The sequence below is a fragment of the Myodes glareolus genome, chromosome 26 (assembly GCF_982192425.1).
Source record: "Myodes glareolus chromosome 26, mMyoGla1.1, whole genome shotgun sequence".
In the NCBI taxonomy this organism is placed as follows: domain Eukaryota; kingdom Metazoa; phylum Chordata; class Mammalia; order Rodentia; family Cricetidae; genus Myodes; species Myodes glareolus.
In genome coordinates, this window is record NC_142051.1 from 7,115,763 (window position 1) to 7,136,444 (window position 20,682).

General features: G+C 39.0%; 1 protein-coding gene across 2 annotated transcripts in view; it reads right to left on the reverse strand.

The window, feature by feature from the left end:
• Positions 1 to 20,682, reverse strand: part of Mon2 (MON2 regulator of endosome-to-Golgi trafficking) — a 77,792-nt gene that overhangs the window by 45,258 nt on the left and 11,852 nt on the right. For both annotated transcript variants that reach the window (XM_048418758.3, XM_048418757.3), the window contains exons 3-11: positions 13,644 to 13,771; positions 13,098 to 13,229; positions 11,391 to 11,520; positions 8,968 to 9,062; positions 8,250 to 8,375; positions 6,956 to 7,150; positions 2,235 to 2,359; positions 1,718 to 1,854; positions 466 to 619 (exon numbers count right to left, since the gene is read on the reverse strand). In XM_048418758.3, the coding sequence (XP_048274715.3) occupies positions 466 to 619; positions 1,718 to 1,854; positions 2,235 to 2,359; positions 6,956 to 7,150; positions 8,250 to 8,375; positions 8,968 to 9,062; positions 11,391 to 11,520; positions 13,098 to 13,229; positions 13,644 to 13,771 (1,222 nt within the window). The remainder of the gene's footprint in view (positions 1 to 465; positions 620 to 1,717; positions 1,855 to 2,234; positions 2,360 to 6,955; positions 7,151 to 8,249; positions 8,376 to 8,967; positions 9,063 to 11,390; positions 11,521 to 13,097; positions 13,230 to 13,643; positions 13,772 to 20,682) is intronic.

Consider the following 20,682-nt stretch of genomic DNA (forward strand, 5'->3'; position numbering starts at 1 on the left):
AAAACATGATGACTAGAAATAACCAGAAGAGAAACGGATCTCACTGACTTCTTAAATATTGAAAATACTTTTTCTCACACACAGAGTCCTGAAATTCAGCTATACAACAATTTTCATCTCATACACTGGAAAAATTAGTTTAAAGAAAGATGAATTTGCCAAAAAGGGAAATTAATTTTGGAAGAGCTATGTCCAAGAGGTCTAAAAATCAAGTCATATAGTTAACTAAGAAGCTACATAAACAACCAAGTCAATTCTTAGGTAGATAAATTCATATTTCTGCTTTATAATGCTATTAGCAGCCTACAAAAAGAAGAAAACAAAATTCAGTCCTGATTAAAATCCTTAAAACATAACAAAAGAAAGCTCCAAAATGTATAAGCGACATTAATATAATCTACACAGAAGTATTTTATATATCATCATCAGTACTATTTATTATAAAACAATGTTGACACTACTTACTAGGTGGCTTTCGCACTGCCTTGAACTGTAATAGTCAGGATAGGTATCCAAGTTCCTCTGTATTCAAATGCTGGTAGCAGAGTAACACCTCCACCAATCCCCACCATTCCTGAGCTGGCTGGCGCTGAGACTGGGCCACCAGCATTATTGTTTCCTATTAGACAAGGAGGAAAAGCAAAGATATCAATTTATTGGTTGATTATAAGTCAACAAATTCCAACACCTACTCAGACTTTAAAGACTATGTTATGAAAACAAGTGTAACACCTATAAAAGATGTTCATAATTCTCTTTTACCCAGAGAACCTATTCCTTTACAACAATTATTTTAAACATAAAAATTACTAAAGAGCCTAGGCAGTTAGGTCTACTGGTAAAGTGTTTATCACATAAGCATGAGGACCTGCGTTTGCTCCCAGTACCATATAAGATTTATACATATGTCCCAAAGAAAATAGTGGAAGCTAGTTTATACTGAACCATAGTAAATGAACAAACCCCAGCAACTTAACAGAGCAGCTCCAATATGAATAAACTGATGGATATACAGGAGTGCCTGAGTTTACACCCCAATACCCACAAAACACCTGGGCTTGGTGATGCACACTTACAACCCCAGCACTGGGGAGACAGAAATTGGCAGATCCCACTGGCTTGCTAACCTGCCAGACCCGCCTGCTCAATGAGCCCCAGGTCCCAGTAAAAAAAACAAAAACAAAAACAAAAAAAAACAACAACAACAAAAAAAAAACCTCTCAAAATACAAGAAGGACAGTCCTAGGAAATGACAACAAGGTTGACCTCTGGCCTACATACACACACCGGTCTGTGCCTGCACATATAAAACACATACACAGTTATAAGAACAAACTTAGACTTCTTCTGGAAAGTGAGAATGAAGAGCTAAAAGGCCATTCACCAGGTAGTTCAAAGTAACAGTGAACACACAGAGGAAAGAGAAGCCATACTGATTTCCAAACAAACTCAGATCATGTTAGACAACTTCTACTAAGAGATGAAAAGACGTCCTAAAAGATTAAATGTCCAGACTCTTTAAAAGGATCCAACAAAGACTTTTTCAAAAATAAACTAGTTTGCCGTGGTATGGTCAAATTATTCTTTAATATTTAAAAACTCTTTACTCTCAGCACACTCTGGTGTTTCCAGTTTGTACAGATACAGACTTCTCTCCTAACAGTAAGTATTGGAGACAGAGGGAGAAAAATGAAGACAAATCTGAACACGACATTACCAGCTTGGTTAGCTGCAGCAGGGTTTCCAGTAGGAGGGACGAGAAACAAAGACTGAATAAAAGACCCCAGCGCATTCACAATGTCACGGAAGACCTTGGTGGAATGCTGCTTCATGTCATACGACTGACAAAATGACCTGTGAAGAAATTTTAAACATTCTGGAAAGGCATTTGACTGTATTATAGTATTCACATTTTATATAGTAAATATAAATGATTGCTACTATTACAATCCTATATTTGGTGTTACCCATCACACCTGAGTGGTTTCTCTAATTTGGATAGAGACAAGGGTTTAGATTCAACTCAAAAGGAAACAAAGATAAATAAATAAATAAAAATAATACTGGCTGTATTTGCTTAGCAGATGATGGCAATCATTTCCCAAGCTTTCACCTGGTGTGGCAAACACGCAAACACCATTTTCTTTGAGAAGCATCGCTAACACTTACAAATAGGTACAGCGCTCTTCTAAACTCAGCAGTAATCAAGCTAGCCATCAGACAGAAGACTTTACCTTAACAAGTGAGGCTGCACACAGAGCCTGTGTATCGATTCCACGGCAACAGCTCGAAGCCACTGTGGCTTATCTGCATCCAGAAACTTCACCAGCAGTGACAGAAATATTTCACACTCGGTTACCTAAAAAGAACAGGAGGTTTAAACATTTCGTTGAGTCAAAAAAAAAAAAAATGATAATAATGCTGTCAAATCACCTTAACTGGGATAAAATGGTATATAAGAAGAGTTAGATGGAAACAGCTGCAGCTTCTCGAACATCTTTCTGCAGCACTGATGAGTTCCAACCCTTGGCTTTGGAAAACATGGTACACATCTTGTCTCTAGTCCTACAAACTGCCCGCAGATGTATGATCTGCACCTCAGTAATACTCTACATGTTATACAACTGGATTCCTAAAAAGCAAAGGGGCAGTTTAGTGTGATGGTGCCAGCCTGGGTTACAACAGCAAGACCTGTTGTCTCAAAAAACAAAAGAACGGAAAAACAACGAGAAACCTGCAGCAGCTGACGGACACACAGACACAGGCAGGCGAGTCACTTAGCACAGGGCCTAGTGCTTTAGCCACCGCAGACTGTATTATTAACAACTTCTCTATATAAAAGACAATGGCTAAACCATCCATGATTTACTGAGTGACAAACAAAATGAACCAAGATAAAGGTAAATGAACTACTCCTGTTACTTCTCTGTCTGGAAGGTAAAACAACGCTGACTTTGAGATTACTGAGTCAAATGGACTCCTGGTGAGTGCAGCTAGTAGCGCATGTTTTGGCTGTGGATGCCCCAAAAGGAGGCAAGAAACTGGGGAAATAGAGTAGCCTTCAAGATTTTAGCCTCAACAATCAGGAAAGAGAGACAGTTAGATCTCTGCGAATTCAAGGCCAATCTGGTCTTCATATCTAATTCTAGGACAGCCAGAAATAAAGTATTTTAGTGCCAAGCCTTAGCTACTGGTGTTTTCTAATGCCTCCCAGTATCTTTATTAGGTGCTTAAAAGTAGGATGTAACCATAAGGATAAGAGAAGCAACTTCCCAAGAGAAGGCAAAAAAAAGGGAGGTAGATTATTATGATAGAAAAAAGAGAGTAGATTATCAAATCTACTTTAATAGAAAAAAAACAACAGTTAATCTCAAAATATTTTCCACTGGTATGGATTTTGGTTTACTGATACAAATTTAAAGTTAATCTTCTTATATGTATATTTCTACCCTTTTTTAAGGTATTATGTTTATGCAACTCATTTTAAAATGTAGTAAATAACTAAGAAATACAGATTAATAGTCATCTATAATAGTCAAACTTATAGTCATCTTATGTATACAGAGATATATTTCAGATAGGTATTCTTCAAACATTTCAAAGACCTACAGAATATGACATTTAAAATGTTTTAATAACTTAGACTTTTCATGACAATGAGACACATCTGCTCCTGACAGCACCAATGTATCCAGAGAAGAAGACAGGCACTGAAGAAACTCCATATGGAGTTTTTTTTTTCTCTATGGCAAAAGCTAGCCATATGCGCAAAGAAACTGCCCTTGCCTCAATTGCTAATTGTCTAAGCTGGACAAGCAGGACACAAGATATATAACTGTCAAACTTTGCCAAGACAAGGCAGGATGGTCCTTCAGAATTCCCTGCTTCACAGGAAAGTTTATCAAATATAGTAGGCCTATAGGCCAAAGTTAGATGCTCCAACATACAGAGAAACTTTGGGTGACTGTCAAGGCATTAGATAACACTTCATCCTTCTGGTGTCTTTGATGGACTCGAAGACTAGATAGTCAGAGTTACAATTTTTCTTAGTTGATGAAAGGATAAACTAGATATAAAACTTTAGACTCATCAAGATAGGATGGATAATTAAATGTTTTCTCTGACTTTGTCAAATGCAAAGATTTGATAACTTTTATTGTATATAATTTTACTATGTTACAGTTGAAACTTTCCTTTTTGATTAGACAGAAAAGGGAAAATGCTGTGGGATAATCCTCTGTGCACTGCAAATATGCATTATTCTCATTGGTTAACTATAAAGCTGACTGGCCTATAGCAAGGCACGATAAAGTTAGTCAGGACAACCAAACTGAGGACTCAAAGAAGGGCGGAGTCGAGGCTGACACCAGTGAGCCACCCAAGAAACAAGATGCTAGAGGACAGATAAAGACATGAACCATGTGGCAATACATGGAGTAATAGAAACGAGCTAAGTTGTAAGAGATAGGAATAAGACTGAGCTATTGGCCAAGCATTTATAATTAATATGAGTCTCTGAGTGATTATTTGACAGTGGATGTGGGACAAGGAAATTATTATCTACAGGTCTGGGGTATAGAAAATCCTGTCTTACAAAAGCCAAAATTATGCAGGTGGAAGTTCAAACATCAGATAAATGTTTGACAACATCAAGCACACATGGCAACCACTGGCTTAAGTGCTAATGGGTTTGTCAGTGACAAATCTTTAGAGAAACGTTAGCACTGAAGTGAAACATTGGGGCTAGTGAGGTAACTGAGTCAATACACTGCTTTCTGAGAAAAACCCAAGTTCAACCACCTGTACCTACATTAAAAAAGCAGGGTGCAGTGGCTCATGTGATGTCTGTAACCCCAGTACTGGGGTGGTAGAGACAAGTGGATCCCAAGAGATGGGTGGGCAGCCAGCCTAGTCAAATTTTTGAAGCCCAGGTTCAGTGTGAGATCCTTTTCAAAAGGTAAAGTGGAGGGGGCTGGAGAAATGGCTCAGAGGGTAAGAGCATTGCCTGCTCTTCCAAAGGTCCTGAGTTCAATTCCCAGCAACCACATGGTGGTTCACAACCATCTGTAATGAGGTCTGGTGCCCTCTTCTGGCCTGCAGGCGTATAAGCACAAAGACTACTGTATACATAATAAATAAATAAATATTTTTTTAAAAAAAGGTAAAGTGGAGAGACACTGATGGAGACATCTCATGCCCACCTCTGACCTGCACACACGCACAGAAAACATATACACTCACAGAATACACCAGAAACACACAAAAAAAGTGTAATTAACAATTAAGTGAAAGGGAGCTGGGCGTGGTGGTGCACATCTTTAGTCCTAGCACTTAGACGGCAGAGGCAGGCTGATCTCTGTGAGTTCAAGGCCAGCCTGGCCTACATAGTGAGTTCCAGAACAACCAGGGTTGTTACACAGGGAAACCCTGCCTCAAGAAAAAGAAAAAAAAAAAGGTGAAAGATTAAATTGGATACGTAATTAAAAACCCATTCTTTTCTTCCTAAAGGAAATCAAGGTCAGAATAGAGATATGATAGCCACTTTAAGTTAAAAATTAATTAATTCTTATAAACCCTTTAAGGGCACCTTAAGAAAAATGGATTTGGGCAGACACTGTTAGTGATCCAAAAGACAAAGACGTACTCAGGTCAGAAGTTAAAGAAAGTAAAGTACAGGATATATTTTAACTCAGTCTCCTCTACTCCTCTAGTACCTGAAGAGACTAACTGACAATCACTCACCTTCGCCTCTCAGCAACCTGAAAAGCTGAGCTAGTGAATAGTGGGAACAAAGTGGTTGTTGAACACCTTGGGGTTCCCTGAGACCATGTGTGGGAGTGTGGGAGGTCAGACATATTTTCATAATACTATTATGATTTGTTATTTTCAATGTACAAAAGCATTAGTATTAGAATGCTTGGCAGGAATCATGGAAGCAAAATGTAACATGAGGGCCAGCTTGTTGGGGTTTCTGTCCCTCCTGGTACCCCAACAGCCGGCAAGCAACAAAGAAAAATCCACGTTGGCGCCATATGTAACATGAGGGCCAGCTTGTTGGGGTTTCTGTCCCTCCTGGTACCCCAACAGCCGGCAAGCAACAAAGAAAATCACACACAGGACTCCATAAGATTATAAACTGATTGGCTCATTAGGTCAGGCTACTTATTAGTTCTTATGACTTATCTTAACCCATTATTTCGATCTATGTTAGCCATATGGCTTGGTACCTTTTTCAGCTGGGCAGGTTACATGTTGCTTCTCTGGTGGTCTGTGCAGGAGTGGCTGAGAGAGAGCTTCTGCTTCCAGAATACTCTCAGTCTCTTTGCTCCACCCCTACTTCCTGTCTGGCTTTCCCGCCTATACTGCCTGCCTGGCCAATCAGCGTTTTATTTAAATATGATTGACAGAATACAGATAATTCTCCTGCACCAGCAAAATCAAACTGTACCAGAATCATCTTCACTGCCTTATACAGTTAAAGATGCATATATATAATATTCTAACATATATATGTTTTATCAAAAAACAATCTGATGCTTAATTTCTACTGCTAACTTGATTGAATAAACACCTAGGGCATTCATGGCGTGCACATTTGGGTTCACGTATGAGAATCCCAAAGAGAATTAACTAAGGAGAGTTCACCTTGCATGTGGGTGATACCTCTAACAAAAACTGGGAACCCGGATGGAATAAACAGGGGAGATGGAGGAGGCCTGAGATCAGAAGTATGGTCACTGCTTCCTGGCTACTGTAAAGTAAGCAGCCTTTGTGACATCCCCCACAATCGTTGACATTTCTGCCTAACTCAGGCTCCAAGTAATCCAATCAACTGGCTAAGGATCAAAACTTGTGAAACCTGAGCCAAAGAGTAAGCTTTCCCTGCTTTAAGTTGTCAGAGAGACAAGTCGCTAACACACACTGCATGCAGTTACATGTACAAACTAACACTTACCAAAAGGCTATAAAACTGCTTGATCAGAACAGACACCACTCTCAGCAAACGCATGCAGATGGGAAAATACGGTTTTTCAACTGGTGCTGGAGAAGATGAAGTGCTGGAACCTTGTCTGAATTTTATATTTGGAGAAAAGAGCTTGATCACAAGAGGGCATACTCTTTCTTTGAGGAGGAAACTGAATTCCTGATGCTGTTTGCAAAGGAAAAGAAGAATTCACTTAGTTTGCAGCATCCTTCCAAGCATAGCCATGCTAACTTTAGAACGGACATCACGCAGTCTGCTCACGCTCCTCCACCTTTGCTTATTCCCTCCTATCCTCAATAAGTCTCCCTTCCTTCTCTTTACAAATCTCTTTCCCATATTCATTGCTTTTTCTTTTGCTTGTTCCCCAAAGACTTTTAACTAGTACCAATTGTGTGCTCTGGTTTGAAAATATCAATTAGAGACTGGACACTCACTGCTGAGTATACAACTGGATGCGACACCTGCCCCTCTCCCAGAATCTGACCATTGCCAATCAGTAAGGTCTCATGCAGCTCTTACCATAACTTAAAGGCTTGAAATGTGCACTGTTCTTAAATGGACTAAACACAAATTGGAAATATTTCAAGAAGATTCTGTTAAGAAAAGGCTTATTTGGGGGGTGGGAGAGATAATTTCACTGATTAAGAGCACTGGCTCTGATTCTGATTTTAGATTTTGAGCCCAGATTTGGTTCCCAGAACCCACATAGTAGCTAACAACCATATCTAACTCCTGTTATAGAGCTGATGCCCTCTTCTGGCCACCATGGACACTGCATGCATGTGGTACACAAACATACACTCAAGCAAAACAGCCTTGCACATTAAAAAAAAAAAAAAGAGATGGAGAGAAAAAGAAACAGCTTTACTTTCACAACTCTAGGATTGGGAAAATCTGCCTAAATCGTTTTCTAAGGTTTACTCTAATAAAATTTTAAAATGTTGGGGGCAAGGAAGATGACAGGAGGAAGACAGACCAATAAAAAACAGAAAATTACTAAATGAAAAGAATGAGGATAACCCAGTGCTCAGGAGACTGGGGCAGCTGCACTTGTAAACCCTTGTCCAAAAAGAACAAAAATACTACCAAGAAAATCATACCTTAAATTCTCAAAGAGAGAACAAACAAATGTCACAAAGTAGTTTTGTTTGAAGCCCAAGGCTATGCTTTTGCATCTTCAAACATGGAAAAAAAAAATCCATGCTTATTTCTTGACTTGACAAACACCCATGAGAAAGCAACCCTAATTCTGTGATTAGCTTACTTGTAAGAAGACCTGTGGGAAGGCACTGAGGACTGACTCCAGCAGCTCCAGGCCAAAAGTCCGAGTCATCTCGGTCATGCCTACGAGCCAGTAAGGGGCGTCGGCATTAACCAGCTGACAAAGGTCCTGGGAAGTAAACAGTATCATGGGTTACAATAAAATATGCTTCCAGAACTCACAGTTTATGAAACTACAGCAAAACAAACCTACTTTTCTTAAAAATTAAGCAGCAGTAATTCAAATTTTGACAAATTATACATTCAAAAGATTTCAGTTAAATCTCTATAGAAGCATGTAACTATAGACAATAAGCAGATAACTATAGGCAAGCATTAATATTATTTAATAAAGAATAAACTTCTAATCTTACTGGACTTAAAATGATTTAGTCATGCCAAATCAGGTAAGATTTTTGTATACCGGATTACATTATGTAGACAGCAAATTTATTACATAAACTTTTCTCACTAAAGGAATGTTTTTATAGGATTAGTCATCCCTAATATACTTATTTTTCTAGTTCTGAGTTTAATCTCACTTCCTTAAAGTGAGCCCCAGCATCTCGCTGCAGTCAGATCTACAGTGGGTGCAGAGTCTTTCTTCACTCTTCTAGAACGACTTGAATACAAATGCTGACTATTTCATAGTTTTTTGCATCAGAAATTATATCAGACATAAATTCTAAAATAACAAATATTACGTTTGTCAACTGAAATACCTGGAAAAGCATATATGCATCTTTAGCACAAGGCTTCAGGGTGCTGACAGACCTTCGGTTACTGTTTCCTTGGACCAGCACTGGTGGTTCTATGTCTGAAATCAAAACAGGCCAGGGATGGAAGGGACTTCAAAATGACCTTAGCAAATCATATGCTGAGTTTAAAATTTGTTCTTCTTATATAACCATAATCTAATAATTTCATAACTATGTCTCCAAAGTGAAAAATTGATATTTTATATAAAATATTGTAAGAATTACTCTCCATTTTCTTACATACATTTTAACAAGTTTATTACTTTTATTTATATATTTGATTTTCCCAGTCTCTTATTTGTCAGTTCTTTTATCACATGATCTCTAAGTCTGTAATAAATATCAAACATAAAGTTCACCATATAACCATTTCCCCTGCCTTTTCTTAGCTCCCAAAAGATGAACGGCTTGACCTGCCACTGTAACTGTGAGTCACGGCTGCACCAGCTAAGAGTCAGCTGCAATGGTTTGCCCTGCTCACAGCATTTGTTAAACACTATTATGACTGGGACCATTCTCTGGGCTGATGACATAGTCTGTGGGCAAAGGTGGCTGATGCCACACCTGAAGATCCGAGTCTGCTACCCAGACAGTAGAAAATAAGAGCTAATTCTCGCAAGCTATCCTCTGACCTCTACATATGCACATACATACACACACACACACACACACACACACACACGTGTAATAGTTTTGGGTGTTGTTTTCTTGTTTTTGTTTTGTTTTTGTTTTTAAAGACAGGGTTTCTCTGTGTAGTCCTGGCTGTCCTGGAACTTGCTCTGTGTACCAGGCTGGCATTGAACTCAGAGATCCACCTGCCTCTGCCTCCTGAGTACTGGGATTAAGGGCACATGCCACTACTGCTGGGCTATATTTTTCTCCAAAATAATATTTTTGCTGATGACATTTATTTATGTATGTCCTTTATGTATATGGTGTTTTGTTTGATGCAGAAGAGTACATCAGATCCCATGGGACAACAGTTACAGATGGCTGGGAGCCACCACTTGGGTGCCCTTGTGAATTGAACTCAGGACCTCTGGAAGAGCAGTCAATGGTTTAACTGCTGAGCCATCTCTCCATCCCCAATAGATTTTTTTTAAAGATATCATTCTTTGTAAATTATGGCAGCCTTTAAGATTTAAGTGTTGATTTAATAATAATTGAAAGTGGTTTTGGTATTTTTTCTATGTTCTATTAAAATAGAAAGTAGCAAATGGTATTTCAGCCTTTAGAGAAACATGGCTAAAAATACTGCTCCACGAATTACATCAAAGTTATGAATATAAGGCATTTAAACTAGAAAACTGTCCTATGCTTACCACGATTCTGAATAATTCCCTAACATTTCAGACTACTGGAACTGTACTTGTACTTCCCAAAGAGAAATGCAGGACAATTAGGTACCAATGCCAGCAGAAACATCCCGAAAACCAACAGTGTACAATGGTCGATCTAAATGCAAAGACTTGAGTTAACAGTCAGGTCAGGGAAGGTAGAGTAATAAAATAGTGAATCATTTATTTATTTACTTGGGTTTTTGAGACAGGGCCTCTCTGTATGTAGTTCTAACTATCCTGGATCTCATAGAGACCCGCCTGCCTCTGCCTCCTAAGAGCTTGTATTAAAGGCATGTGCTAACATAACGTGCCCAGGTGAATAATTTATTTTTAATTGCCATCATTTTTTAAGTGTCATATAGTAATGTGTATATGTGTATATATATGTTACATATGTTTGTGTGTACATATACACTACACCTGATATGGTTAATATCAGTTGTTAACCTGACAAGATTGAGAATCACTGAAGAAGCAAATTCCAGGGCACATCTGTGAAGGACTGTCTAGATTAGGGGAAATCCATCATAAATGTGAGCTGCACCATTCCAGAAGCTGTGATCCCAAACTCAGTGTTTATCTATTCATGCCCCGAGTGCAGTGTGCTCACCTTCCACACCTGCTGCAGCGACCTTCCTGCCACCATGGGCTGTACCCCTTCTAACGATAAACCGGGATAAACCCTCCCTTCCTTGAGCTGCATTTGGCAGGGTATCTGCCAAGTTAATAAACAAGTAAAGGAACTCATCACACATGAACATACATGCAGATACACACATACACTATATACATGTGTTTATATCTATGTCCATACATGTGTGTAGAAGTTTTCAAGTGTTGAGACTGTATCTTGCTGGCCTCAAGCCTGGGGTCCTGCAGAGCTAGGGTTATAGATGTGCACTAGCACATTCATCTCCAAAGGAGGGTAGATTTTCTAGCTTTGGGGCATTACTAGTTCACAGAGTAAAAGCTAAAAATGAATGAAAATTAAATCTCGTATCCAAGACCCCGCTCACAGACAAGAAGGAAGCGATGTCACCACTTTACCGCTGTGCCGCTCGTCTTCGGCCACCATCCTCTCGAAGACGACGGTTACCACCTGCCGTACTGTAGCAGCAGCTGTGTTGTTTGTGATATTGTCCTTTGTGAAGTGGAGTCGAAAACAAAGAACAATCGCCTAGGAAAAAAATTCCTTAGTGTGAAGCAAAACTGAAGAGCATGGATACTAGCCTGTCAGATGAGCCACAAGTAAAACAATTTGTTTCAGTTAGACATTAAAAATCCTACCCTTTTATAAAATAAAACTTAAAAAAAATTGATTTCAAAATAATTCAGTCTCAGTAAATACATAGCTATGTAAAATTAGATAAAAGTTTGAAATACGTGTTTCCAAATGTAGTTAATTTAATGTGTTTTAAAGTACATCATGAAGCCAGACGGTGGTAGCACATGCCTTAGTTCCTGCTAAACAGGCAGAGGCAGGCAGATCTCTGTAAGTTCAAAGCCAGCCTGGTCTACCAGAGCTAGTTCCAGGACAGGCTCCAAAGCTACAGAGAAATCTTGTATCAAAAAACCAAAATAAATAAATAAAAATCAACTTTATTATTAAGAAGACTCTATAGACTAAGCTGTATCCCTTAATATCTTAAGGTATATAATTTCATGGGTTCTGCCTGACCCAAATGAACATAATCATGGTGCACATTTTATCACCCCTAACATTTCCTTGTGCATCTCTACATCCAGTTCTTCCTCTCCTTGAGTCATGGGTAATTGATTTTTTTTAACTGTTGATCATCTAGCATTTCTACAATTTTATATAAAAGATTCAAGTATTACAGTTTATGTCTTGCTTCTTTCATTCAGAACCCTATTCATGGAGTGTGTATGTGTGCTGTCCTGTGTACTGGTATGAGTTTCCTTTTTATTACTGAGGAGATTCCACCGTATGGCCACACTTAACCATTTATCTGTTGAGGGACATCTGGATAGTTTTCAGTTTGGTGCTGCTCTGACTGAGGCTGCTGTGAATATTCAAATGTAGGTCTCTGTGAAGACAGTCATTTTTATTTACACTGAATAAATACCTAGGAATGGCATGGCTAGGTCAGTGTAATGCAGGTTTACTTTTTTTTTTTAAGAAACTGATATTTTTCTAAGGTACAATTTGCTATTCTGTGTGTGCGACCTCAGAACTATTCCATCCTCAGCAATATTTGGATTGGTGGCTTTTGCAGAGTGTCTGTCTGTTCAACAGAAATATTTCATGATTTAAGAACTTCAAGAGCTGACTACATAATAGAATTATTAATATTCCAAAGAGGGTGGGAAAAGGGAAAAAATAAAATCCAGATATGAAAGTTTACCCAGTATAAATGTTCAAAGAAGTTTTTAGCCACTTAAAGAGACAAGTTTGAACTGTTAATTTACATAATACATACATGCAAATTAGCTTCAATACAGAAGGATCAAGGAACAATTACAGAGAAATACTCAAGCCAACAGGATTCAAGGCATTTTCCTCCCCCTACTTCCTTCTCCACCTGCTCTACATCTTCTACTCTTCTTCACCTACTACCCATCACTAAGGAGCGGCAACCTAACCTGACGTCCTCTAACACCCGTGCTGATCATCAAAATAACTGCACAGAAGTTAGTTGGTCTTTGTCCCAAAGAACTAGGCTTTTCTCTTTTAATCAGCTTATTCAAACACTACCTCAAGCATTATAAATACCAATTAAATATGTTTCTTACCTTGGACAGTGCCTCATCATGAACTACTGTGTTGGTCGTTAGGAGAACAAGAACTGTCTGAAGCAGCTTAAGTTCTTCAAGGCTATTTTCCATTAGCTGCCAAAGCATGTTAATTATGTTTCCAGCAGCAGTCTGTGAATCAGAAGATGAAGCACAGAATCAACTCAGAGCTGAGAGATGATGGAGAATATATTCATAGAAATATTATTATTGTTTTCCATCATCAAATTAGATACAAACAAAATACTTACATTTATGAGCAATATATTATCAATTTAGATAATCTACATTTTAAAATATGAATTATATTAAATAACTATTCTGACACTGAAAATTGGCTTGATGCTAAAATCAGCACCTGTACCACGGAAATATGCCTTCTTAGATGACAAGGAATTCAATGAAATGTATTTATTTAATCTTGAACGCTAACTTTATTTTTAAATTACTTTGCTTTCATAACCCTACTTCACAGTAAATAGCAATTGTGCTTCACTCTTCCCCATGCAAGCTACTAATAGGGTTCAGGTAAAATCTTCATCCTACCTCAGACACCACCTCATGGGACATGAGTCTCTGGATGGCGGCCAGACACAGCTGAGTGATCTTTGGCTCCTTGGTCCCACACCCCATTAGGAAAGGCTGCACGACTTCAGAGCTGTTCTCTTTCAATGCTTTATTCAGAAAACATGTAAGGTAAATTACTGGATCTACTGATAATTAGGAATATCTGTCTACATATTTATAATCTATTATGATTGTTTTGATGTAAAATAAACATCCAAATAGAAACAAGTGATAAAAATTCAAGAACTCCAGATAGTAAAATCTTCTCACTCACAGGCTTCCCAGACTTTTTCTACCATGGAATTTTGGGGGCCTTCCCCATCTGCTATATACTCTTTGAGGACATGGATTCTCACAAGTTCAGAAATTATCATTTCTTCATGTTGTATAGAAAGAAAATAATATAAATTGTATTATAGAGCAGAAATATATACATCAAGTCCTCCATAGTTTCTTGGCACTCGAGATTATTTGTATATGCTGTAAATGTTTATAGCTCTAATTTCAAGAAATAAACACATTTTGAAATAATAGCAATATTCTTCTTATTATGGGAAGAGCATTTTAAATTAATTACTTGAATACACAAACTTTTATTCCAAATCTTAATTTAACTTCTACCAACTCTATAAGTTTTAAAGTAGCAACAAAAATGCAGCTTAGAATTTATACAACTGAATTCAATTAAGCAATTACATTTATAATATGAAATTAAAAACTTGCTTAAAGGCAAAAAAAGAGAAAACAAGTTTGTCACATTCAGAGAAATTAAATGGCATGGAATTCTGAGTAAAGAGAGTGTTAAGCTTAGGAGTCTGGCAGCTGTTTTCAAGGAACTAAAGCTCATTAACTAACCAACCACGTGCATATCTGAATCAGAAGTGTTTTCTCAGGAGAATTTGGGAAAAGGTCATTCATAATCACTACTGAAAATGGAAAAACCACCCCAGCCTTTTTTCTTTCCTTGTGGTATTTGTGGTACCATATATGAATTCCCTCTTATAGAGCAGGCCTCAAAATCAGAGAAGAGTCAATTTCACCCTTAACAGTTGTACCCTATTGCACAGCTAGGCACAGCTTGCCTGGAAGACTGGCATTGCAGACTGTAGAAGTCTCAGCTAGGAGGAGACCACTGGTGACTTTTCTTCCCCAGCAGTCTATACAGCACCTTCCAGAACAATGGTAGCTAGCCAGAAGAGAAGCTTCCAGCTCAGGGCCAGCTTCATTCATACATCACATCCAAAGGGTGTGTGTTTTCACCATCAGGTCTTATCAACTAGCTCTGGTGGGCAACCAAAAACAGTGGCAAGAGCCAGTATTGTTTTGGGTGCCTCTGGGGGCTCCCTGACAAACAACTCATAAGGAGGATTCTCACACCTGGCACTGGGGTTTTTGTTTAATAACCCTGTGCTTTTAGAAGCAAAATTACCTAGACATTTAAGGTATCTCCCTTCTAACTCTCTCAGTAATATTTTTTAATTGCCTTATAAACAGTAAGTTTCCATATGGGTTCATGCATCCTTATTTTTGGTCAACCTTGATCTCTTTCCTCCCCCATGTCCTATTCCTGCTTGCAGCCCATTCTTCAAATTCTTCCCCTGTCATCTATGTTCAGCTATCCTCCCTCCTTAACCTCTACCCAAATGGACCCTTTTTAGTTTCCTTACACCAGCAATTCTCTACCTATGGGTCGAATAACCTTTCACAGGAGTTGCCTAAAGTCACCAGAAAACAGATATTTACATTACAATTCATAATAGTAGAAAAATTACAGTTACGAATTAGCAACAAAATAGTTTTATGGTTGGGAGGTCACCACAACATGAGAGCTGTATTAAAGGGTCACAGCGTTAGGATGGCTGAGAACCACTGCCTTATAGAGAAACCTCAGGTTAACCACACAAATCTAAAGATTTGAAGCTAGGATCCATGAGAGACAGAACATGTGGCATTTGTCTTTTAAACCTGGGTTACTTCTTGCAGTACAATTTTTCTTTCTAGTTTTCATCCATTTACCTGCAAATTTTGGTTAGTTTTTTAATTACTGTTTAACTTAGTATTTTTGACACTTACCCAATATATAACAGTATTTTTATAATATGTACGTATCCTACCAAATGAATTTTAGTTTGATATTCTTTCACTTTAAGTCTTTGAGAATTTCATACATGTATACAATGTTTTGTTTTTGTTTGTTTTGACAGTATCAACCCGCCACTCTCTCTCCAACTCCTCCCAATTTTCCCCTTTTCCTCTTCCCCTCCCAACTTCATACCTCCTTTCAAAGCCCACTGGTTGAAATCAATTCTGTCTTTATGTCCTGGGTGTAGGACTGCCCACCAGAGCCTGGGACACCTAACAGAGACTACCTCCCTGAAGGGTGGAGCTTCCTGAGTCCTGTGAGGTTTCTGACTGGCTTGATCCTGTGTACCCACTGAGAGCTCCTGAGTGCAATGGATATTTTCACAACCTTCCCTGACCTCTGGTTCCTACAATGCTTCCGCCTCCTCTTCTACAATCTTGCCTGAGTGCAGTGGGGAAAGGGTGTGATACTTAAGTGTTTTTTAGGGATGGGCATACCACAGTTAATCATTCTCTGTATTGACTATCTGTAGCCCTCCATATAAATTTACCTGCAGATTTCAAAATTTAATTTTTCTTTACAACTGAACAAAATTCCATTGGGCATTATGTACCACATCTTATTATCCACCTGGGATCGAGCGGCAAACTTAGCTATTGCTGATGAGCTAATCTGTAATGATGGTAAGCCATCTTCCAAATATTTATAGCTAGAGACAAATGCTACTCACTCTCAGCCACTCTATGCAAATGGCTGTGAATGCAGAGACATGACTGTTCAAGATGCTGAGAAGTGACAGTCTGGTGTACAGTCCTACTTCTCAGGCTCAGGGACCGCTGTGGAAGATGGGGAGGAAAGGATGTGAGAGGAATACTGTAGGGAGAAAGGGCTGCGAAGTGCCAGCTTCTGGGCATGGCACAGCCAGTACAGGGGAGGCTACACAGAATCTGTGGCGCCTGTGAGAAGTCAAGCACAGATTAGGGAGGAGGTTCACACACTCCTCCCCCTTCCTGTAGATGTACTGGTTACTGATGGATTCTGGGAGAGGGACAGCAATTATCTTCTATTGTATACCAAGTTCCAAATCCATGGTCACACAGATGGTCTTAGTTAAACTTAGTGAAATCTCAAAAAAAAAAAAAATATGGCAAGGCATCAGTGTTTAAATGGGAATTTGTAGGGAAGGAAGGACAGACAAGTTGGGAGCAGGTGGGCCATGGCCATGCTCACTCTGCTGGAGCATCCCAAGTATGATGCAGCAACCAGGAGCTGCTGGATGTTTGCATGTTTCCTATGAACAGCACAGGGGTTTGGGTTAGTCAGTCATACCTGGTCTTGGTGGGAGGTCTTAGTATTTAAGCAGTCTTGCAGTCTTCTGGGAAGAAGAAGTCCCCATTGCTACTTCTGCCACACACTGGTCAATCCTTCCTAACTCCTGTGCTCTACACCTTCCCTCACGGCTTCCTCTACTCCCCACACTAGTACTTTGCTGCAGTTTCCTACCAGATCTAGAGTTTTCTGGTGGAATACTTAGGGTCTCATTTTAAGTATAAGATCATGCCGTCTCAAATCAGGATATTCTGACTTCTTTCTTTTCTATTTGTATCCTCTTTCCTTCCTTTCTCCTGGCTTCTTGCTCTACGATTTTCAGAACTATGTTGACTGAATAAGAGTGGAAAGGAAAGAGTGGGCATCCTGGCCTAGTTCCCAATCTTTGAGGAACTGCTCTCATTTCCCCCGATTTTGCATAGTGCTGGTTCTACGGTTGTCATGGATAGCCTTAATTATGTTGAAATATGTTCCTTCTAGTCCTTTTTTTCCAGTTTATTGTACCATGAATTCTAAGATGAAGCATGAATTCTAACTGTTTTTAATTATAAAAACCAGGAGTCAGATATAGGGACTAATGCTGAAAGATCAGAGAAGCAGAGCAGCCAACCATTAGAGAATTCTTACCTCTACCAATGCTCAGACCAAAGAGGCAATCCTGTCTCTACAAATCCTCAGACTACTGCTACCTCTATGAAACCTCAGACTGCATCTAAGCTCCTGTCTTCTCCCGCCTTCTGTTCCTCTCTGTACTCAGTCATATCACTCCTGTCCACCTCCCTAGTGCTGGGATTGAAGGCGTATGATCCCAAGTGCTGGGATCACCTTTATGTGAGCTGTTTCTCTTTTAGACAGAACCAATCTCGTGTAACCCAGGGCAGCCTTGAATTCAGAGATCCTCTGCCTCTGTCTCCCAAGTGCTAGGATTAAAGGTGTGTGCCACCACTGCCTGGCTTCTAGTGGCTTAGTTCTGCACTATGATCTTCAGGCAAGCTTTATTAGTTAAATTACAAGCAAAATATCACTATAATTTATAACCATGAAGGGATGGACAACTTTATCAAATACTTTTCTGCATCTATTGAAATAATCATTTATTTTTGTTCTTCCAACTATTTATGTACTTTATTAAACTTGATGATGTATGCTGAATCAGCTGTGTCCTTGAATGAACCATATTTGGTCATGGTGTATGATGTTCTTAACATGTTCTCAAATTTGGTTTGTATTTAATTGAGAACATTTTTGTTTTGTTTTTGTTTTCTTGGTTTTTTTCAAGACAGGATTTCTCTGTGTAGCCCTCCTGGAACTTGCACTATAGACCAGGCTGGCTCCAAACTCAGAGATTCGCCCGCCCCTGCCTCCTGAGTGCTAGGATTGAAGGCATGCACCACCACCACCTGGTTTATTGAGAACATTTGTTCCTATGTTCTTCAGAGATATTGGACAAGTGTTTCAATTGATACTTGTGTTCGGTTCTCACCCAGTTTTATACCAGGGCAGTGCTAGCTTCAGAGAATGAGCCTGGTGTAGTCACACCTTCAGATGTATTGTGCATGACGGATCGAATTAATTGTCAGGAAAGCTTTGTCCAAGTTGGGCTGTGCTTGCGTATGTCTTAAATAAACCACTGAGGGTCAGACTCCAAAATTTGAACCCATACCAGTTACTTAGTTGTACTGAACCAAGCTTCCATTTTGCCCCCCACTGACCTCTACTCTGCTCCCATGAAGGTCGCAGAGACGCCCCAGCCATTGAACCCAGATGAAATGTGCATGAAGCATCTCCATTTTCTTCGCTAGGCAGTCTGGCTGCTCCCTCCACCATAGTTTTGTAGTTCTTGAAGGAGATGCCATGAGCAATCTCTGTGCAGTGGATGTGCTGTGCCTCAGTTTCAGCTCCTTGACACTGTGAGCAGGCGCTTCTGGAACACACCAGACAGCACATGCCTTGCTTTCTTGTAGCCCCCAAATCTTCCCCACACCTTACTGCCAACGGCTCTGCATTTCTTCCAGCTACATTTAATTGTGACTAGTGCTACATGAACCTTTCTGACAGTGTTGGACTTCACAAGAAGTCTGAAGACAACCATGATTGCCAGGAGACAACGGGGCCAGAGAGAGTCCCTGGAGTCCTTTTTCAGACAGTACTGCACGTGCAGACCCAAAGAGCATCACTGGTTTATGCCTTATGTGTTCGTTAAGCCATCCACCACTACATTTGTCTGGCTAAAACTTCTTTAGGCTTTAAGACCCAGCTTTAGAATTCCAAACTTGCTGAAGTGTTTTCCCCTAAGCTGTCAACAACCTATGTATACTTTCATCTTGGCATTTAGTGTATAGTATTATAATACCAGACTGTAATAGATTAATACACAGCAAGATACTAGGACCAAAAAGAAAAGAAGGAAGAAAAAAAAGGAAGGAAGGAAGGAAGGAAGGAACCTGAAAGGGAGGAAATCCTATATTTGTTATTTAGTTCTTATAAAGATGACATAAATTTATATACTTAAAATGATTGTAACATAAAATTAAAAGATTAGAAAAATGAGCTAGAAGCCAGGTGGTGAAGGCACATGCCTTTAACTCCAGCACGTGGCAGGCAGAAGCAGGTGGATCTCTGTGAGGTCAAGAACAGCCAGGCCTACACAGTAAGTTCCTGGACAGTCAGGACTACACAGAGAAACCCTGTATCAAAAACCCAAAACCAACCAAGCAAACACAAATCTACCACACTAGAGGCAATTTTAAGAGACTCACATTACATGATACAACTTGACGTCTACATTAAGGAAGGACTTAGTATTCCCAGGTAATGTGATAAATAATAACAGTCTAAGAAAGAACCAGGTGTTGGCTTTACTTTTAGAAAGTGCATCATCTGAGAAGGGAAAGTTTCTGGCAAAGAAAAAAAACTAGAGGAGTAAATGGATGAATGAATCCAGTAAGTAGAGACTACAGGTGAGGTTCAATAGCCATCTTTCCTTCTCCTGTGACTCTTTTACAATTGCTTACTTACCAAGACTATGCTGCATGATCTAGTCTATAGCTATTAAACAAGTATAGGCTGACAAGACAGTGCAACAGTTAAGACTCTATTTCAGTTCCCCACATGATGGCTCACAAGTGTTTGTAACTCCAGTTCCAGCAGATCCAATGCCCATTTCTGCTCTTCCTGGGCATCAGGTATACACATGGCACATAAACATACATGCAGGTAAGACATTCATACACATAAAATAAAAAATAAAAACCTCTTAATATATCGTAAATACATATATTAATAAAACTATACTAAAACAAATAGGTAAATTACTTTCTATGTCAGAAAAAAATTCTGAAGTGTATTTACTCATTGCTACTTAGAGACTGTTTAGTTAATAAGGCTATGTAGACAGGAAAAGATAAGGAAAAACTATGAGAACAGAACACGAATCATAGATAATGATTATGTTTCTACATGTATACTGACAGTAGTTGAAAGCAGTCATGATAGATATAGCCATTAGGGTTTGGGTTAAGAGTTAAATATATAACTTTTAAAGATATTACCACTTCTTAGATTTCCCTGCTAAAAAGACACACTAAAAACAGAATATATAATTTT